Source organism: Tauraco erythrolophus, chromosome Z (assembly GCF_009769465.1).
Source record: "Tauraco erythrolophus isolate bTauEry1 chromosome Z, bTauEry1.pri, whole genome shotgun sequence".
NCBI lineage: Eukaryota > Metazoa > Chordata > Aves > Musophagiformes > Musophagidae > Tauraco > Tauraco erythrolophus.
The window spans coordinates 32,815,852-32,837,831 of record NC_141496.1 but is presented as its reverse complement, the minus strand read 5'-3'; the positions used below and the strand labels follow the sequence as shown (position 1 = coordinate 32,837,831).

Here is a 21,980-nt window from a genome sequence, read left to right as displayed (position 1 = left end):
GCAAACCCAAGCACAAGTACAGACTGGGTGGAGAATGGATTGAGAGCAGCACGGAGGAAAAGGGCTTGGGAGTGCTGGTGGATGAGAAGCTCAACATGAGCCAGCAATGTGCACTGGCAGCCCAGAAAGCCAACTGTGTCCTGGGCTGCATCAAAAGGAACGTGGCCAGCAGGTCGAGCTCTGGAGGTGATTCTGCCCCTCTACTCTGCTCTCATGAGACCCCACCTAGAATACTGCATTCAGCTCTGGAGTCCTCAACACAAGAAGGACATGGAGCTACTGGAGCGGGTCCAGAGGAGGGCCATGAAGATGATCCAAGGACTGGAGCACCTCTGCTATGAAGACAGGCTGAGAGAGTTAGGGCTGTTCAGCCTGGAGAAGAGAAGGCTTCGGGATGATCTTATAGCAGCCTTCCAGTACTTAAAGGGGGCCTACAGGAAAGCTGGAGAGGGACTTTTTACAAGGGCGTGTAGTGACAGGACAAGGGGCAATGGATTTAAACAGAAAGAAGGGAGATTTGGATTGGATATAAGGAAGAAATTTTTCACTCAGAGGGTGGTGAGGCAGTGGAACAGGTTGCCCAGAGAAGTTGTGGATGCCCCATCCCTGGAAGTGTTCAAGGCCAGGTTGGATAAGGCTTTGGGTAAGCTGGTGTAGTGGAGGGTTTCCCTGCCTACGGCAGGGGGGTTGGAATTAGATGATCTTTGAGGTCCCTTCCAACCCTAACCATTCTATGATTTAGTACTTAGTGTTTCCCTATGTTCAGGCAATTCATTATAGACCAAAGGGTGTCTTAGTTAAGTTAGCCTTCAGTAGTGTCTGTTCAGGCTGTGGTGCTTGTTTCTTTCCCCATGTGTGATATGAAGCATTTTCCACTGCTTTACAGAGATGTGCAAGTGTCCTGACCAGGTGTGTGCAAGGGAGAATTAAGACCATCATCCTTTCCACAGGCAGTCTTTATTTCAGATGTTGAACAGCCTAGATGTTCAGCAGCCTAAGTGTGATTTCACGGCCTCTCTGTCCCTCCCCTCCTCCTAAGACTTTTTCATTTGATATGGGCAAATTGTGACACTTCTTCAGGAGGGAAAAAAGTGAAAACCAGCAAGCCAGGAATGTATTAAGTTGGCCTCTGCACTTCAACAGAGTAGACCTCTTCAAGCACCTTCTTCCAATAAGTGACAGTATCAACCATTGTTGTGAGCCAGCTCAAAGGAGGAACAGGAGCATGTTTCTTCACAGACATACTGTGGCATTATCTACAGAAAGCACTGACAGGCCTTCATTTGCATCCAAGGTTATAGACTGAAGAGTGCTTCTGCAGCTGTAGGCTTTTTCTCCTTTATCTGTCTCCCATCCTATCTCTTCCCACCTGAGACCTTGTCTCTGTTCCTTTTACATAAAAACAGATAAATGGATCTTCATTGTTTCAGCAGAGATTTGATGGGGGGGGTGAGGTATGTGCATTGAAAATGTAATCAAACACAAGTTGTGTTAGAAAAAGGCACTCTGCAGCTAGCTGCAGAGGAATAAGGGGAAGAAGTGAATCACATAAGCAACTTCAATTCCCTTTATGTTAATTTTCCTCTGTTTTTGCAGGCATTGTAGATATTTTACATTATTGCTTAAAGGCAGATCAAATAAGAGGCAGAAAAAAAAATAGGAGTAGAGGGACAGTGTAGAGAAATTGGAATATTTGTAAAGGAGAGAAAAAGACAGTTTTAAAGCTAGCTTTGCACTCACACTGGTTAGCAGACACTGAACAGAAATAGGCAGTATTTATAACCAGAGGCCTTTGCATTCAGCTGGAAAGCAAAAATTGTGCCAGTACCTTGAATACTACTTCAACAACCAACTAAAGCCATATTTATGTATCTATTAGCAGCAAATTGTTCAAGAGGAATACAAAGTCAACTTAACAGTGAAACCTGACCAAACAGGTTATTAATGTCCTGTTGCTTTGGGAGCGCACAAGACTTCAGGAGAGGAGGTGAGAAGGATGATCTGTGGGAATTCATTTAGTGACCACCAGCACAGCCAGAGGCTGCTGCTACAGGAGTGCTCAGTACAGCTACACCACCTTCATTAGATGCCAAAAGAGTCACATGACAGAACAATGAAACAGAGTCAAACACTTGCAGATGGCAGAGGAAAAAAATTGTTCAAAGATAGTAAGGCATTTGCCAGTGCAAGTTGGATCTGTTTTACAGAAGGAATCCGTGACTGCTCTCCAAGCCTGCTGTGGAAGTAAACATGATTTCATAATACAAAAATGAAGAGGGGCAGGGTAGAATAAACCTAGTGAGATTAAGAACCAAGCAACATCTGCAACTAAGTACAGATCATCTTCTATTACCTCCTGCTACTGCCACTCCTCTTCCCTCCTGCTATTTGAAGGCATAGAAGTTTTATCTGGTAAAGTGTTTAGTCTCCCATAGACTACAGAAACTACTTGTGTGCCAAAACAACAAAAAACCCCACTTTGTTCAGCACATTGGACTAAAGTCAGAAAACAAGTTCCCAGAGCCCTGTTTCTGTAAGAACTAACTCAGGTTCCCAAAATAGATTTAAGTTGCTGTTACAACTGAATGTTAACCTCAGAGAAGTGTCTTTATTGGTCTACTCCATATGCCATTTGGTATGATACTGTTGACAGCAGTGAACTTTAGAAAAAAGTAGAGCTGTTGATCTTCTGTACAAAGACAAAAAAGGCAGAGCATTTTGCCTGTATTCAGCTGCCACGCAGATTTATAACCTACGAGCTGGCTGAGAATTGTTTTAGGTTATGTTGCACTTTAATACAAATACTTTGTAGTATCTTGAGTTAGACATCTAACCGAAAAAGTTGAATTCTATCCAGTAACCAGTAATCCTTACATATGAGACTGATATGAAAGGCACCCTAGCCCAGAAAGTACCCCACAAAATACATACAGTATTCTTAGCCAGAAATTTTACATCTCCTTATATCCTAATCTTCACAAGACATATTGGTCCACATGCATTGCAGATACTGAAAATCCCTACAGACAGACAAGAGTTGCCAGGGATAGCTGGCTAGAAGCTTCAACTCTCTAAAGAGTAGTCAGCTTGCTAGAAACAACTTATTTCAAGTCTGCAGCAGTTGGCAGCTGTCCTCATCTGTCAAGAAAGGAGTCCACAATATGCAGAAGACCATTACGAGGACAGACCCCAGCTGTAACTACAGTAAGAACAGACATTAGAAACAAGCCCAGGAACTGATCCAAGTTCCGACTTGATGATTTTTATTGTTACTATTTTAGAGACCCGATTGATTGAGAATGATGTAACGAGTCATCACTAAAACATAGCCAGGAGGTTTTCACTTCTTCCAAATTATGTCTTAGCTTTGAATCTGCATCCATTCTTCACCTTGAAAGGGGAAGGATTAGCAACAGTGAAGTACCACCTCTGCTACAGTAGTTATGTGTGGCAATTCAAGGCCAAAATCCTGCAGTGTCAGGGAAGAAACCACAACTTCATCCCAGAAAAATAATTTATTATTAAGAAAACTACTAATGGCTAGGGAAGTTACCTTTTACCCACATGGAAACTACCAAATAGTTATGCCATAAAGATCAAAATATTCCTCTGTCTTTACTCCAAACTTGATCACAGAGCAAAATACCTGAAGACCACAGAACCTGCAAGTTAATTCAGTCTTAATCCTTTTATCCTTAATCTATTGCATGAACGAGCTATACATGTACAGTAGATAAGGAACATAGCTGGTGCTACTAGAATTAGCACTTGAGTAATATGGTACTAAGCAGTTAGCATTGAGATGAGTATCTATGTTCCCAGACATAGAATAGTTGTGTAATTTATCTTTCACTCCTATGGTCACCCAAGAGAAACGCTCCAGCACTTCAAGTGATCCATTACAATGACTTGAGTTCTCACAGGGAAGGGGACACTAGCTCGTTGATGATCATTGCAGGAGACTTCTGTCATTACACACGTAGCAACACAGGCTTTTCAGCACTGAGACTCCAGGAGTAGGCTGCTGTGATTAGCTGTCAAGTCACAACTCTGCTATTCCTTTGTATAGGTGTATCAGCTACCAAGATCCAACTTGCACTGACATTGCCATGAGGAATAACTGCTAACAGTTTGGCACCACTGTGAGCTTATACACAGTATCTTTTGCAAGGACATTACGCTTACCTGGCAGACAATGCTTTGACCTGTCTCCATAGTGCATCTCTGTCAATGCTACCTCTTGAGAGCTTCCAATAGTAGTTGAGTATTTTTAGCCACTGTCAAGGACTCCTATGAAAGGAGACCCATTCAGAACAATACCCAGCAGAGTATTAGCCTGAAGTACCAGCCTCAGTCACCTGGCAGGCCAGTATTGTCTACACAGTCTGGGGTACTGCTGAAACAACTTAATGTAGTGTAGTCCACTAAAGCTCCCGACTTAGAAGATGCTCTATTTTACTTCAGAACTAATGTAATAATGGAGACCAATGTTTTAACTGCTTTATCTTCTTATTTTTATTTTTTCCCCTTCTGTGTTTAGGATTTACAGTGGTTTCTTAAAGAGCTTTCATACCTGTATACCTCCAAGAGGTAACAGACAAGATTGTTTCAATCACAGATACAAAATTACTTATGTTTACAAATTTTTGGCAATCATAGCAACCCGTTTTTTCCTATTGCCATTGACCCAATCATTAAAAAGACAGTGTACAATAATTTACATTTCAAGTGTTTCAAAGTGCTTGATAGTGATTTTCCAAGAAAAACATTTACAAGTGGCCTATACACATATGTACAGATGTTACAAGTTGTGGCTGGAATATGGCTTTCTATGGAAAGTGCTTTATACTTGGTCAGTGGTGTTACTGACTGACCAATCCAAGGGTTACTGATAAAACAGTAACCACCAAAAGCTGAATTGTTGTGGACAGGTATTTACAGAGTTTGTTGTTCAGCTGTATAAAATAGCTATTTACATAAGTGTTCCATACATACAGAAAGTATCTTCTTTCTTCCAAGAATGGAGGAAGTCTTTCAGCCACAAACCTGGTTACTATCCCCAAAGAGTGTAAAGCACAAGTAAACCGGAAGTGATTGCTGATCCAGTGCTCACACCGTATCATCATCTGTGCTTACAACAGATATCTGTACAAAAATAAGTACAAGTTAGCTACAATTATACTAATAAAAGGTACAAGTTAGCTACAATTATACTAATAAAAGGTACAAAACAGCTACAATTATACTAATAAAAGGTACAAAACAAAGCATATAATCACTATACAGCAGTGTGAGACAGGGGCTAGGTTTTGCAGACTAGTGACCACATTCAGCACTGATTACTCTATCCCAGCTACAGGATATTAGTTGCCTAATAAAGCTATAACCTTGATTAAAAGAGTAAGTTCTCAGCTGATCCAGCTCAGTGGTTTGCCTGCAGCCAGCAGCTTTCAAGAGCAGAGACCTCTCTTAAACTCAAGTCAGATATCACTCACCAGTCTTTACATCTACTCTGAGGATCAACGTGGAGCTTCAGACATGTCAATAGGTTTACTTACTGCAGGGTAGGTGTGTCCCACTGAACTGCTGTGTCTTCCAATATCAAGTGTGATGTCTTCTTCTGTAGTTTTCAGGTAGACAGGATTATCAAAATTCATGCTCTTCATGTTCTTGTGCTGCCAGTTACGCCACATGAAGTAGCCAGTCACTGCAGCCATCACCAGCAATGCTTTAGGGAGAGAAACAGATTGCAAGTATGGAGTAAGGGTCCAGTCAAGCTCCTGACTATGAGTGGCTTGTCCCACCACGAGGGTTCCCAAAGGCTAGTGAATGCTGTACTCACAGACAGGAATAACAGTCCAAGCTGCTGATGTTCCTCCACCTGCAGTTGCTTCAGATGTTGTACCATTAATGCTGAATCCTGTATGAGAATTTGAAGTAGTGAGCTTGCTTATTGACAGGCTGGAAAATACTGTCAGAGGTAAGCACCTCCCAAGCCCAGAAGTTGCTATTATGTATTAGCTTCTCAGTAATACACTGCAAGAAGAGCCTAACAGGCTTCATCCTATATTAGTAGAAAGCTTGCCTTCTCTGAACACTCCTGGGATTCCATGGAACCTATAGGTTCCATACTGTTATAAGTGAACTAATTGTTTATCACATGCTCCAGCTGTTGTACTACACACATGACCTGGCCTGTGTTCTCTACTTGCATGCAAAGGAGAAAACTTCAATTAGGCTAGTGGGTCAGTTTGCATTTAATTTCTCTAATGTTTAGCAGTCTGAGTTATTTGGACCAGTACCTCCAGGAACTAGTCCAACAGTTGGAGATTTTTCTGTTGTGCTGGCATCTTTAGCCTCAGTGTAAGCCACAGTTGTTCCAGTACCTGAAACTAATTATAGATCAAGAACCCAGTTAATCCTGAAGTTCTGCAATGGCTTAGCTATGAGAGCCATGGTAGTGAATGTTTAGCAGATGGCAGAATGATCATGCAGCTTATTAGCTTTATTGGAAACACTGACATTAGTTATTTCACTAGCACACGCTCATCTGAGGGGTTTTGATCAAAAATAATTCCAAGAACAAGCTTAGACAGTTCATCAGGCATGAGTTACAGGTATTTAGAATCACGACAACAGTAAGCTACCCCATCCCTCATTTCAGGTTTTCAGAGTGAGATTGTAGTTCCACAAGTTTACTGGTTAGGTGCAGTCTTTGATACCTATTAGCAACCCTTTAGAGCAGCCAACTGAGGACAGCAACCTTGCATTCACTGCTATAACTGTGGCAGTCAGAATCAACATGCAAGGTATTAAGAGGCACCTTAGAGTTTCTAGTCCCACTCTGCTGGACAAAAAAGCCTGCCATACAGTCAGTGCTCAGGATAGTAGCAGAAGCAGGTTTGCTTGGAACACAAAAGGAGGTCCAAACAAACTTCCTTGGCCAGCAGGATTAGCCTATCAGTTTTTTGTTTATCAGCTTTTTAACCCTGTTTATTTATACACTGTAGAGCCATGTTAGTTTATATTCCTTGTTTATTAAGAAAAGGGCTTGGTATGTTTTGTGCATGTGCTTGCTGTCTGCAGAAAGCGATGGAGGTAAAGGTCTTGTTGCAAATGATGATGATGCAGAAGCCAAGCATGGACTTTGAAGAGCACCTGCAGACTTTGAAGGCCAGCTTAGTGCATGCTAGAAGACCATCCCCTCCAAGATTAATTACATCAGATTAACTCATGCAGAGCTGTCAGCCTATACTGCCATATTTGCCTCCAACAGGCTCAGTACCCTTACTCCTTCCCCACCCGTCCCAGAAAAGATTTCAGTCATGTTACCATACCTGTACATCTCAGACCATCATCCTGCAAGAAGTATCCAAGAGGACAAGCACAGGTATACTTTGGTGAGTGTTCATTTATCTGAGGAGCTGGCAGGCACAGGTAGCTACAGCCTCCATTTGCCATGTTCTCTTCACACCAGTTCCTGCCTGTTGGTACAGCAATTGGCAGGAGTGAGCCTTCATACTCCAGGTGTATAGCATAATGATTTGCTCAATAGTTGCTCTAGTAGAGTTACCTGCCTCTGCAGGTTATAGATTTGTACCTGTTCTGCCTAAGAAGGAGCAACTGCAACCAGACCCTCTCTCAACCCCAGTGGGGGTGCCTACGTTAGAATCTCCAAGCACTCTAAGTAGGAGTGAAATAGCTAGCTATACAGGGAAAGAATACCATTTGCCACCACTCAAGCATGACAGGCTTCTAACAAGTATACATTGGCATAACTATAAACTGTATTAGAGTTACCTGAAGGCTGAACAAGTTCATGATACACAATGATGTCCTGTGCATCATTAAGGTTGTTCACTAGGGTAACCAGCTCAGATCCAGCAAATTTGTTGGCACCATAGACCGCCTCATTCTCTCCATCAATCCAGTACACACGGTCCTAGAAGACAGAGTCATCGCATCCCATTACCTCTGTGTTGCTATCAGCACCATAACTGCCAGCCATGTACTAGCAAGAAGAGGATCTTTGACAATTACTACAAGGAAGTCATCCTTACCTCAAATATTGTTAGAGCAAGAGGATGAGGAAGGAACATATGAGACTTCAGTACAATTCTACGATCCTGGCCATTCAAGTCCACACTTGACAGTGTATGTAGTTTAGAATCAAGCCAGTATAGACGGCTTTTTACAAGATCTAGGCAGAAAAAAACCAAGCATATTTACTACCTACATGGAGAAAGCCACTAAAGCCTCCTGCAAAAGTTGAAACACCCATAGGTTCAAGGATAGTTGCAGTGTTGCCCTAGCTTCTTACCATATCAGGATGCAAAAGGCTGCTGCAGTGCTGCCTAAGTGGCCTATGCCTTGACTATAATAAAAAGCAGTGCAAGAAAAGTTACCATTTCAGTATCTGAGAAGTGGGATCTGTGCCTGTTTTAGTGTCTCCAGGCATGAAAGAACTTCCCATTCTCAGAAGCTGAAAATAGTTCTCTGAAGGACGACCTTGGCTTTTGCAGCAAACAAATTGCTAAAGCTCCAGAATACCTCTGGCACAGAGACAAGTTCAACATACCTAGAGCAATTCCATTAGGCCACTGGATTTCTGTTGTCACAAGCTGCTGTCTGTCAAATCCATTCATTCCTGCTTTTTCAATTTTTGCTGGCTCACCCCAGTCTGACCAGTACATAAAGCTGTGAAGCAGAATTTATGTTGTATGATGCACTATAGTACTGTGTAGTATCACTCTTAATTATGACCAATAACTAACAAAGGCTACCTAAGTCAGTTATCAGGACATGGAGTAGCTGGTAGGTCTGCTCTTTGAAGAGAACCAGAACAAATACTCACCCAGAGAGAGGATCTACAGCAATAGAAGCTGGCTCTCTCAGCTCAGAGAGAAACAAAACCTTTCTTTTCGTGCCATCCAGGCTAGCCACTGAAATGGTCTTTGCAGTTGAGTCAGACCAGTAGATGTTCTTATAAATCCAGTCAACAGCAATTCCTGCAGGGCTGTGTATGTTGTCCAGGATTCTGACATGTTTTCCAACTTTATCACGGGTATCAATAGAGGCACTGGAAGACAAGAGTTACTTGCTTTCAACCCCTTCCTCTACAGATACTACCACTTGGCATGCCTCAGCAAATACTGCACAAAGATCTCAGGCAGGCAATGTAGAAGATGCACTTGTGACTTTCCACAGAGTGCCTTTTCTGCAATTATAGCAGCAGTTACTAGGAAGTGTAATAGGCATACACATTGCTAGTTGTGGGAACTTGCATCTACTGTACTTTGTCTTTAGAACATTAGGAATCTAGTTCTCATCACCAGAGCCTAGAGCATTTTGGATAAAGTGTGCAATGGTTTAAGGGAACACAACAGGGTTCAGAAGCTGAGTCCATTTACCTGAAGATTGCTTTTTGGCTGAAGTCAGCCCAGTAAAGTTTTTGCTCTGCAATATCAGCATCTAGAGCTACGGTGTTTCTTAGCTGCTCTACTAGCTGAATGTATTCTTTCCTCTCAAGACCGATCTTCCTGATATCCCGGCGGTTCGTGAAAATTAGACATGGTTCTTTCCCTGTGAAAAGAATGGAAGTGTTATCTGTGCTTCTAGATGTGTGCTCACATACCATTCTTTTCAGAAAAGTTTTAAGAGTCATTGTATTTAATATTTGCCATTCTACACTTGCTAGAGAGAGGATGCTGACCAGAGGTCTTGGCTGTACTATACCTCATCCTTCTCTCCCTCCACAACTTGATGGGGAGTCCTGCCCAGGGAGCAGACACAAGCAGTTCATGTCAGGCAGCTTTAAGTACTGTATCATGGCACCAATCAAAGTGTTAGGAGTGTTCAGGTCTGTACCAGTTATATTGGTAACTGCACAACTACTAGTGCCAAAGCATAAGCAGTACATCACTTACTACCTCATTTTAAAGACTGGATATAGAAGTCTTATGACAATACTCACCCACTGCCTTGCACACTCCAGTAGCAAGATCCATCTGATAGCCACGGCTACATTCACATTTGTAGCCCCCTTTCAGGTTGATACAGATTTGACTACAGATACCAGGGTTCTGGCATTCATCAATATCTGTAAAGACAAAAATTTATTTTTTTCTGCTCTCCAATACCATCAGTAGGGTCCATGTTAACCTACTTGATACTTGCCTCCACAGGTTCTCCTGTCTATAAGCTCAAACCCAGCTGGACAGTCACATTCATAGCCAATAACGAGATCTCTGCAGATATGAGAGCATCCACCATTGTTCAGCAGACATTCATTTATGTCTGGAAGAGAAGAATTGGCCACTTCTGAAAGAGTACACATATTTAGTCTCACAGTCTTAGTCACAGAGTTCTTTACCAGGCACCCATCCATTTTCAAATGATGCCTGCCACATCTGATATACCACTCTGGTACTTCAGGTCACATGAAAGAGACGTTCCTCAAATTCGTAATTGCTCAGCCATCAGCATGTTACTTGTGTTACGAGTTGGCAGCAGCAGACAAAGATTGAGGCTCCCAAAAGTTTCAGAGTTTCTAATGCCTTCAAGCGCCTTCTGGCCATGGAGAAGTCATCCAAATAGCCAGTTTGGCTAGGATAAAACTAGCCTATTGACTAGGTTGCTCTTGGTTGGTTGTTTGCCACCAAGGAAGTGCAGATAAGCATTCTAGACTGACATCTGAGAGGCTGTATCTGTGTCTAGTGGTCAGCATTGTGCAGTGACTTTGTTCACTTACTACACTCCTTAAGGGGCTCATCACTCCAGTCCTTGCAGTCTCTCTGCTGGTTACACACTTTATTGACATCTATGCATTCTCCACTTCTGCACTTGAATTTGCCTGGTCCAGAGCACTGAATAACTGAGATAATGAAGATTGTGAGGGTGACAACCAGCTTCAACAGATATTCTGTCAAGACTTTATTCTGCTTAGTTCCACACTTACCATTGTTGCAACTTGCTTCATCAGTGCCGTCCAGACAGTCTCTCACACCATTGCACTGCCTACTCCCATGGATGCAGTTCCCATCTTCACATCTGAACTGGTCTGGTCTGCAGGTCCGAGAAGCTGAGGACATAACCATTACAGACTTAAACTCCTGAGGTCTGCTGAAGGAAAAAAAATTAAACAGGAGCCACCCAGCACCTCTTAGAGAAGAACGAAGTTAACTTACGGCAGTTGATTTCATCACTTCCATCCTTGCAGTCAGGATCTCCATCACAGCGCCACTTCTTGTGGATACATTCACCTGAGCCACATTGCATCTCACTGGCAGAGCATTTCAAAGGAGGTGCAGGCTGGCGGCCACATTGCTCTAGAGATTCATCTGAGTGGTCAGAGCAGTCAGCATCATCATCACACACCCAGCTGATAGGGATGCAAGTGGTGCTTTTGCACTGGAACTCATGAACTCCACAGGTAGGTGGTGCACACTCCAGCTCATCACTGCCATCGCTGCAATCATCTTGACCATTGCAAACAAAGCTCTTTGAAATACACTGCCCACTGCTGCATGTGAACTCTGCTGGACTACAAGTCACATTACCTGGAGTAACAGGAGTAAGAGAGATTAGCAGATTATCACAAGAAGGCAGACTTTTGTATGAAGGTGTTGCAGGTTCTTCATCAGCTGTTAGCTGACAGAAGATCAGCATCCTGCATAAGGCTCTAGTGGAACCTCACTGACCACCTACAGGACATTTGGGCCCCACACAGACTGTCCTCCTTGCCTTTGGATGCTATGAGTGACAGGCATCAGTTTTGAGCCACTGAGTGAAAAATAATCTCCTGAAGCAGCTAGGCTGTTCTGCTTCAGAGTGTGAGCCTTTTGGAAAACAGACTCAAACCCTGTGAACCAGAGACAGAAGGTAAGTGAATTGCTAACTCTAGAGTACAGACTAAGATTAAGGTAGCCAGATGGTCAGCATGCACTGTAGTTTGAAACTGAAGTGTTTTGTGCTGGTCCCCAGGACAGCAGTGGCCCATTCACCTGGACCACTGGGGATAACAGATCAAGATCTTGCACCAATTGATCCTGTAGTATTAAGCACACTCAGACAACTTATCTCAGTACAAATTATGCTGGTTTAATAGCAGTGTAGCTAGTAGCTCAGTATGCCTAGGCTGATTGTTTTATCAGCTTCATTAGAAATGATTGTAGATTTGTAGCTGTTTGTAGATTTATTTGTCCAGATTAAGATATTTGCTTGCTGAGAAAGGCAGCAGCTCCACAGACACATAGCAGAAGTCTGAAGATCTGTGTCTCATTAGCCCATCCAGGGAAGGTGGCTCTGATGGAAGCCAGCCCTGTGGCTCTGTTTACAGCAAATTTGTCTCAGGATACCTCAGACAACTCATACACACACAATTTCATTAGAAAAAGCCAGAAATGCTGCTCTCTGATGGTGGCAGTGGCAGCTTCACTTGCAGACTGGACTGAAGTTGCCCCCCCAACACCTGAAACCTACCTTCCCCAGTCTGCACTCTGACAAGCACGCAGAATACTCCCTATTGGGCTATAAAGCAGATAAGCTGTGCCCTTGGCTACAAGTCACTACTGTATTTTTAGCAGACCATTTGTTAGTGTAAGCAGCAACTAGAGTTACCTGTTCAGAAACCCTTCAGAGAACAAGTTCTGATGGTCTGCCTGACATGTGACTAAGCCTATGGCTATTACCAAAATTATCCAGAGACCAAAGACTGATGTTGAATAGCTTATATTGCTGTAGTTCATAACTTAGCAGGATAGAGGAGTGTTAGAACAAGTCCGCTTTAAGCAGGCTGCAATACAAGATGGCTTGTAGGCTTAAGGAGATATTGGTACTATGAGAAATTTTATCTTCCCAGGTATACTGCCCAGCTAGATCCTTCTCAGACAAGTCTATTTCAGGTAGAGTTATGCAGCCACTGTTTCTTCCCTTACCACAATTCTCTTCATCTTCTCCACTGTCACAGTCTTTTTCACCATCACATTTCCAGGACACTGGGATACACTGGGTTGACTGAGGACCACAGCGGATTTCATTTACCCGGCATGTTCTCATATCTATTGAAAAAAGTTTAAGTTCAATTTAAGAGTTCTGAAATTTAAGAGCTACTGATCTTGGGTTTTAGCAGTTGTCCTGAAAGTTGAGACTGAAAGGCTTCAGCTCTGGACAAAGTTGCAGTTAACTAGATGCCAGCATCCATCTAAGTTGATGGCTCCATCCTGGAAGATGTTACACTAGTGTGTAGTATTCAGTAAAAAAAAGATGCTTCCAGCTCCTAATAGATTAGTATTTTAAGAGTATCTTTGTAGTGGTAGTTTTGTGACTGCACACTAGTTAGACTGTAGAAGCTTGAGCTATAACACGTAGTAGTAAGCAGGAGTAATGCCAAAGTGCAGTAGGACTTGGGGCTGAAGTATTCCTCTAGTGTGGATCCTATTGATACAGAGAAATGAAGCTTCATAGATCTATATTCCTTGATTAGTTACCACATTTAAGACTGGAGTTGCTATCTGCAAGACCTCATAGTCAAGCCTCTGCTCTTCTGCTTCCCACCCCCAAACATGTAGTCAGTCAGTTCCTACATAGTTCTGGTTATCTTGGAGAACAGCGATCACTCAGTGAGTAAGCCACACCAATGGTCAGGCCTGCTGTGTTGCACTTGCTGCTACAGACTGTCAGTAAAACCTTGTACTTTCTATCTGGTACCAGGTACCAGTGCAGACTCCCCACTCAGTCCTGCATCTTTTTAAGCAGTAAAAAGTCTTGTCAAGATCCTAATGTGGCCAAAGCCAAGCTAGCACTTAGAAAAGTGCTCTCCAAAACAACAAGTTCCTCCTTCCTCTAGGAGGAGAGCCGGGCTGCAAGCAGGCAAGAAGTCAAAACACTACTCCCTGCAGGCTTGTCTGCACTGACAAGCCAGGCTCACTTACGGCACAGTTCAGCACTCTCGTCAGACCCATCCTCGCAGTCCACATCGCCATCACACTGCCATCTGTTCGGCACACACTGACCACTGATGCACACAAAATCAGATTCAGCACACGTCTTCTTCACTGCAAGGGAGAAGGACAGTCACTTGTTTAGAGACCAGAGCTTAGCTTCTTTGTTAGAGCTAAAGATAATCTCCCTTGCCCTGGGAAAGTAATGCAATGCCATTAGTTCTTGGATGTCTGGTGTCATCCTCCACCAGTCTAATGATAGCACTGTTTAACACTTCCTAGAGACTTATACTGTGCACAGAGGAAAACATTCATCTTCCTGTAAGCAGGCACTGATGGACTGCTATTGTTGATGGAGACTATGCTGCTAGAATAGCTGCTGCCTTGAAGACAGTTAAAGCGAGGTCTATTGATATTAATATTCAGATTTTGAACTCTTGAGTTTATTATCAAGGCATTTGATTTGTCATTACAGAAGTATGGTACTACATAACCCTAAGGCAACAGTTTAGGACTGCTTGAGCAGACTAATAGTTCTACTACACCAGTGTTGGATATTGAGTCTGTTCTGCCTTGTCTCTTAAGTACATGTAGTCATCCATCTCAGCCTCTATGCTTAAAGCAAGATTTGGCAGCCAAATGTTAATAGGAGACTCAGCAGAATAACTTTCACACATAAACAAGGCATTTAACCATGGCATAGCCAACAGCTAAGTGGCATTAGCAAACAGTTTCTACTATGTCTTCAGGTAGCAACTGAGAACAGGCTTGCCTTCTGTTCTTGACAGTCACCATGCTTGCAAATAAAGAGTTCTGGTCACAAGCTTTCCTCTCAGTCACCAATTCCAGGAGACTTTCATAGCACTCAAAAATTCAGCTGCCTCAGATGGATACAAGGCATCAAGACAGTCTACCAGTTAGTCTAGGGAATTTTTCCTCTATTCTGTATTGACTGTCAGAAGTGTTGGATGGGATGAGCATCTCACCAGCTATTCACCGTTAAGTCCCCACTGCCAACTAGCAAGTACTACTACAGAGGTATTATTCATTTTGATTACTTACCACAAGCATTCTCATCACTGCCATCTGAACAGTCTTCATCACCATCACATTTCCAGAGTAAAGGAATACAGCGTCCATTACTACACGGGAACTGGGATTCCTCACATTTTGCTCTCGCACCTTCAATGAAAAAAAGAACCTAAGCCCTGATACTGTTCAGCAACACTTTCTTGCTTTCCTCCACTGCTGATCGGGAAGTTACCCAGCTTAGTAAACTGCATAACAGCACTGTGAAGCCAGGTCTGAGCTCCAAATCTTTGTCATCTTACTCAATTATGAAAGTAGCGCCAGAAAAGCTTTCCTTCACAGTACAAGTGCAGAGCTTAAGCACTACGACAGCCCACCTCCCAGACAACAGTAAACCAACCTCAGTGTTCTTACAGAGTTTTCATTTTCAAGGCAGGGTCAAGTCTGCAAGGCAAAGGGATTCATGCACACAATGACTTCTGCTATCTAGTGCTTAGCACTGCATTCTCAAAACTCTTCAAACTTTAAGCAAACTGGGTTTAAACTTGACTAATGTCAGGCTGGATTAGCATTTCGGTACTCTGCTGCTAATACACTACAGCAGAATCCCCAAGATGTCTGTAAAGACAGCTTAGATATCTGCTCTGTAGTTGAACATGTTTTTGTGATTTAATTTACTCCTCAAACAAGGGCACTCAGAGACATTCCTTAGTACACACAAAAAGTGATTACCCATCTGGATCTTGCTTATTAAAGCTAGATCAAATGTGATGGTAAGAGGGCAAGATAATTTATCACTTCCTTCTGGAATCCAGTCTTTTGTCTCCCAACCGATCACAGTCTTGACTTTTTGTACGTGTGAATAAGGTACTGCTTTCTGCATGATGCTTAGTGTTAGAGTGCATTTTCCACTTTCCATTTTTCCAGTATCTTTGGTTCAAACTGTGTGACCCATACCCCAAACATACTTTGTCTTGAAGTAGTGTTATAACTCTCATTCAAAGCAGCAGCCTGCTTCTTCATTAGCTAAGCCAGAGCTGTTCCATGTAATGCATGCAGGCAAGTGTGTAAACTCATGCACTAGTATTGGCTGCACATGTCTATGGCATGATGCAAGACTCCTGCTCCTCCTTGGTTTATTGCATCATTTAGCAGAGGTGCTTTGTCTTGGCATTCCAGGGCTCACAAAGGCATCAAATTTTAGTAGAACATTACTTGTTATTTTCTATCTTCTGTGTATGACACACAAAATGCAAGACAGTTTCCAAGTGGAAGGAAGCTATTCAGCCATTTCACATTATATTGGTCAGCCATCAGGCACTAGACAATGGCAAACCCTGGACAGAGTGTTAGCAAGGACAACGTGCAGTTTTACCTGCTGAGTGTCTCATGTAAATTCATTCTAGAAATAAAGGATTTGAAACAGCAGCTTACTGAGCTCTACTAACTTTTTAGCCGTCTTACTGGTTGAGCAAAACACTAACTCAGAGTAAAGCCATAACAACCTTTTTCATGAGAACTGTATTCACAGAGTGCCAAAAAAAAAATGAACATCAGCTCTCGTGCTCTGCATTTCCCCTCTCCTTTCTTTTTCAGGATGAGAGTTACACCAGCATGCACTTTCTAGTAGCATGGGTTTGTAAAGCTACTACTATTTGGTCAAGAGCTGTCAAACAAGTAGCTTGCCTTGCTCTAGAAGCCACACTCCAGCCAGCCTAGAGGAAGTGCAGAAGCCACGGCTATCAGCTTGCTCTAAGCCTGACATCACCTTCTTATCCAGGAACCTCTAACAGAAATAGCCTTCTGCTTGCAAGGCCTGGTCACACATTATTCCAGTTGTTACTGTACTACCACCTAAAATACGCAACCACTGACTCCTGCTGGTTTTCCATCCAGGCCTTCAGAGTGGGAACAGTCAACCTTTCCCAAAATAGCACACTAGAGATATTAGACTAAGCCTGCCACTCAGGAGATTCCAAAATAACTCCACAGACCTCAGTTACTCTATTTCAAGCTAGAACAACCAGAAAAGGCTTGCTAAGACTGCCTAGTACCTTGTAACTTACAAACATAACATCACTTTGACCAAATGCTACAGGGAAGCTACACCAAAGGCTAAAGAAACAGTAACTGAGCTTGGAGTAACAGCTGTAATTTTACAACTACAATCCTTGCAACAAGCCATTCCAGAAAGGTTTCAGCACTTCTACAGCTGATACCAAGTGAAATGTCAAAACAACTACTTTTGTTGGCTCACAAACAGCTAAAGAACAGCTAGCACCCACACAGGTGCACAAAAGTAAAAGTCATAACCTGTTGCTACTCCTGAAGATGTCTGCCAAACTTTAAAGGCCACTTGGAGTGAGCTCCAGTTAAGATGAACATTAGTTTCAGCTAGTAACTAATTGTAGGCCTCTGTCTTACACCAAGCACAGTCGTGCAATGCCAGATAACCATTTAGTCATGACACTACCTTGTTATTTGAAGCAACAGAGTCGTACCTCACTTGCAGCTTCAGTCACTAAGACGTTTGATGATCTTTAGATCATCATCAATTAGCCACTAATTCAAAGCTTCTCTTGATGTGTTACTCATACACCACAAGCACGTTCACACCTTTTCTCCTCCTTGGGAATAAAGCTTAGGCAAAAGACCAGAGAACCAGTAACCTGACTGCCTGTGACTACAAACACACTATTTTACCATTCTTTACTAGAAATTGGCTCACAAGCAGCAGCAATGCATGTAGGGTGAAGGCACACAGTTACAGTGACTACCCATGTTAAACTAGCTTTCTCCAAACCTCTGCTGTCACTGTTTGTCTTAGTCCCTTAAGCAAGTTGTCAGATTACTTGTCTGGGCAGCCTCAAACATGTGACACTTGTGTGCTGTCATCTGACACCAAGTCCCAGAATAGCCTGCAACAGTGATTGGGAAATCTTTTGAGAGCTCATACAGGAACTCAGACTCCCCCCAGACCCCAGCAATTGCCACTAATAGTAGGAGCGAGCTGGTGGGGCCACTAACTCAAATTGAGGGAAGAATCAGACTAACTTGGTGGACTAGAGTTGGCCTTCACCGTGTACCTTTCGTTATGATTTCTGACTATAGTGCACCAGCAGCTTCAGTGCCAGCCAGCTTGGCCCTTCATACTACAGATGTTTAATCATGTCTGTTGCAGACCGGACATGAGAGCAATCTACGTGACTGGGAACTGCAAGAGTGACTAGGCAGACATTTCCCCTCTTCTCCTTGTATGAGGACCAGATGCAACAATCCCCTGGTCTCTACCCGACAGACCCAGTGCCGAACTACCACATACAGTTCGGACTGCAAGGTCCGACTACCTTTAAGCCTACTTGGCCAACACAGCTAACATCTGACACTTAGGCCTACTTTAGGGCATTAGTCAGGAGATAAAGAGCCACGCAACCATGCGGACATCAATCGCCCACCTCCCACCTAGAAGCATAGCCTGGACCTCAGTTCCTGAAGGAAGTCAGGAGTCAGGGAATTGATTACCACCTCCACTCAACAGGGAAGTGCTTTTAACAGACCATTCAGTTGGCTTAACGCACAGGTCCCTCCGCCATAGGGGCTTCGACAGCGTTTCTACGCTGGGAGGCACCCCGGGAGCTCGCCACGAGCAGCGCGGCCAGCGAGAGCCCAGGCCGCAAGAAGGGACGCGGCGCTGGCAAGACCCAACCTGGCCACCAGGTGGCGACCCCTCACGGCGGTTGGCTACCACCGGCCCCGAGCTAGAGCCCTGCCAATGCCGCTGGATGCCACAAAGCCAAACTTGCACAGTAGTTTGACAGCACCTTTGACGCCGCAGGCTTCCCAAAGGCTCCTCTTCCTTCCTCTACGAAAAAGCCCCAATCCTCCCCGACCCCCCGGTAAGCCCCAGGCGGGCAGATCCTTCCCTCAATACCGCGCAGCAAATCGAACCCTCCCGCGGCACCCGGGCCGCTCCCGGGAGAGGTGCTCCCCAGGGCGGGGGGCCGGCAAGGCAGGGCTCAGGCCCACCCTCACCGGCCCTGCGCGCCGCCGGGGGCCCGGCGGGGAAGGCGGCACGTCCCCCGACAAAAGGGGCGGCGGGGCACATTCCAGCGGCAGCGCCCCCAACCTCCCCGTCCCTTGGGAGCCCGGGCCCACCCCGGCGGCCCCTCTGCGGAGCCCCCCTCCCGCCAGGCCTGAAAGACCGGAGGAAAAGATATTTAAAAAAAAAAAAAAAAAGGGGGGGGTGGTAGGAGAAGAAATTATGGCGAGGGGCGGCAGCGGCCCCGGCGGTGCGCACCCCAGCCCTCCCAGGCCCCGCACTCACCGTCGGCAGCAGCACACAGGCAGCTGAGGGCGAGAAGCAGGCGCAGTGCCCAGCAGCACGGGACCGCCCGCCGCCCCGCACCGCGCCCGGGGCCGGGGCCGCCGCCGGCCTTCGCGGCGTTCGGGTCTCCGCGCCGGCAGTCCGACCGCATCGCCGCGCCGGAGAGGAGGAGGGAGGGCGGAGAGGCCGGGCGGACAGGGAGGCGCCGCGGTCGGAGAGCCGGGGAGGGAGACGAAGACATGCACGGGGGGAGCGTGTCCCCGCGGCGCTCTTATACCCGCCGCCCGGCCGCCCTACGCGGCCGCTGGTGACTCACGGCGCCGCGCCGGGCCCCGGTTGGCTCGCCAGCACCGCCCGCCCCCGCTTCCTCCTCCGCGGCACCTGCGGCCGCCGCGGCGCGCCCGCACACCGGCTCGGCACGGCTCGGCTCGGCTCGGCTCGGCTCGGCTCGGCTCGGCTCGGCTCGGCTCGGCTCGGCTCGCCACGGCGCGGTGAGTGGCGCTGCGGTGCGGTGCGGTGCGGTGCCGCGCCGCGGAGCAGCCCCCCCACGCTCCCCTCTCCCGGCCTTCCTTCCGCGGGGCGGGGGGGCGGTGCGACCCCGCTGCCAGGCCCTGCCCCCGGGGCGGCGGTGTGGGGCAGCCCCGGCGGGAGGGAGCTGTGGCGGCGGAGGAGGAGGAGGAGGGTGCGGGGTGGCGTGCGGCGGCGGCTTTGTCTCGCCTGATTGCCCGCAACGCCGGTGCCGCCGTCCGCGCCCCGCCGTGGGGATGGGGGCGTCGCGGGGCCCCCCGTCCGGGGCGGCACGGCGAGGCGTGCCGAAACGCGCGTTGTGGGATGGTTGTCTTCAAAGAAGCGTTTCTTCCATTTGGTGCCCCCCGCCCCGCCCGCCGCCCCACGCGCACACGGTTGCGTGCTTGTGGGTTTTCCCGTCCCCCCTCGGAGCAGGACTTGACTTACAACGAAGCAGGCGCAGCTCTCGAGGAAGAAAATCACTACTTCTGCGTCCTCCAATCAGGGATCATAGTTAATTAGTAATTGCACAAAATAACATTCCAAAGTCGTATAATTACAAGCGTAACCTTCTATTTTAAGGGGGACAATTGGTAGGTTTATTCCACATTTGTAGCGTTTCGAGCATCCGATTGTGTCTTGGTGAAATAAAGAAAGAAGAGAAAGGTTGGTAAAATGCAAATTTGGTTTTGTCCACGGCACTCTTAGAATTTGCCGTTGAGGCTTAGTGATCCTCTGCTTTTTTTCATTTCTTTTCCTAGACTTGCTATTTTATGGTAATGTTGTGTGCTGTGCTATAACTATTGTAGTGGACACATAAACCTCAGCAAGCTGCTCCATCCAAAAATGGTGAAAAAGGTGGTTGCTGTTTCTTTCGTTTGAAATAAAGTCTTGAATTATTAGAGTAATATTTTACGTCTTTTTCAGTAACGTGGATGATTCCTTCAATGAAGCAAGCATCTCTGAGACTCCGTATTTCCTAAATGTTGTGACATATTTGTTCACATGTTTTTTTGCAGAGTGAAGCCCTTTTTGAATCACATCCAGTTGTATCATGACTCCACCAAAGATAATTCGTATTGCTGCATGAATAACTTCATAGTGGATTATGTCTTGCAGTTCATGTAATGAACGAGTGTCCAGGTCATCCAAATGGGCAAGTAGTTGGTGTGTCAGAGACTTGTTAAAGAAGTCAAGATTTGATTTCATGTAGCCGAAATACATCTGGGAATGGTATTTCTGGTATGTGTGTAAACGTGAAGAGAGCAGTTCCTATCATTTGCCTCCCTACAGCCTCTTTATGTCATGGCCTCAGGGACAGCAGGAGAAAAACTCTGATTTCCCAGTCTGCCTGGTATGTGGCATTAGATGCTACAGCATCGTTCTTGCAAACATATGCTGCTTCAAGCAAGAAAAATCTAATGTGTACAAGGGGTTGACCGGCGTCCTCAGGAAGACAGCTTAGTGTAAGTGGTACACTGAAAGCATCGTTCTCCTTGCAGATCTTCAGCAGGACATACTGCCTTTAGTCGGGTGCTCACTGTTGCATGGTCTGCTATGCTTTGGGCTGAACAGCATTTTCACAAATGTCCTGTTTTCATTACAGAAATAAATTCATTACATTTTCATTACTGTGTGCAGCAGTACACAAGAAGACTCCCGTCATGCAGGAACACGGGGCTGGACATAACTTAGTCCATGCTAGTAGTTGATAGTCTTCCTTGTTTGTCTATGGAAGATACAGATTTACTGGAGGGAGGAAAAGTGGTCTTTCTCCCCTGCATAATTGCTGCTCCGTGAGCACCTGCATCTGGCTTTGTGATAGGGAAGAAACTTTCTATCTTGGATGTACCTAGCTCTTTGCACACCTGAGGGTTTGGACTCCAAAGCAGAACTTGCTGTAAAATAGTTTTTGATGTTTCAACTAAGTTAAAACATGTAAGTAAGTGCGTGAGTCTGATCATTTGCAGGCTCTGGTGAAACCTCCAGGAAAGGATCTCGGACAGAAAAGGTCTTTTCCTTAGCACCATCCTTACAGGAACTCTCTTTAAGAAAAGGGCAAGTAGCCTGCCAGCCTCTACGAGATGATCCATGAGATCTATGGGAGCTGAGAGCTATCTGCACTGAGGTTTGCAGCAATAGTCTTGCAAAAGCTTGCTTCATGTGGGAACAGGAAGGTG

At 45.3% G+C, this 21,980-nt stretch overlaps 1 protein-coding gene across 2 annotated transcripts; it reads right to left on the bottom strand.

Annotated features, from left to right (window-relative positions):
• Positions 1 to 5,109: 5,109 nt before the first annotated feature.
• On the bottom strand, positions 5,110 to 19,447 carry VLDLR (very low density lipoprotein receptor). 2 transcript variants are annotated; one of them, XM_086630089.1, is made up of 19 exons: positions 19,294 to 19,447; positions 15,003 to 15,122; positions 13,932 to 14,054; positions 12,936 to 13,058; positions 11,187 to 11,558; positions 10,958 to 11,080; positions 10,751 to 10,873; positions 10,177 to 10,296; positions 9,974 to 10,099; positions 9,411 to 9,582; positions 8,855 to 9,079; positions 8,579 to 8,697; positions 8,061 to 8,200; positions 7,801 to 7,942; positions 7,338 to 7,484; positions 6,303 to 6,392; positions 5,843 to 5,920; positions 5,559 to 5,728; positions 5,110 to 5,145 (listed from the first exon to the last, which is right to left on the bottom strand). In XM_086630089.1, exons 1-19 carry the CDS (start codon positions 19,442 to 19,444, stop codon positions 5,110 to 5,112), a joined length of 2,700 nt encoding a protein of 899 aa, XP_086486215.1. In that variant the 5' UTR covers positions 19,445 to 19,447. The 2 variants fall into 2 exon arrangements, with proteins under 2 accessions (XP_086486215.1, XP_086486214.1); XM_086630088.1 differs by lacking the exon at positions 6,303 to 6,392 and having other exon boundaries at positions 19,294 to 19,444.
• Positions 19,448 to 21,980: the final 2,533 nt, after the last annotated feature.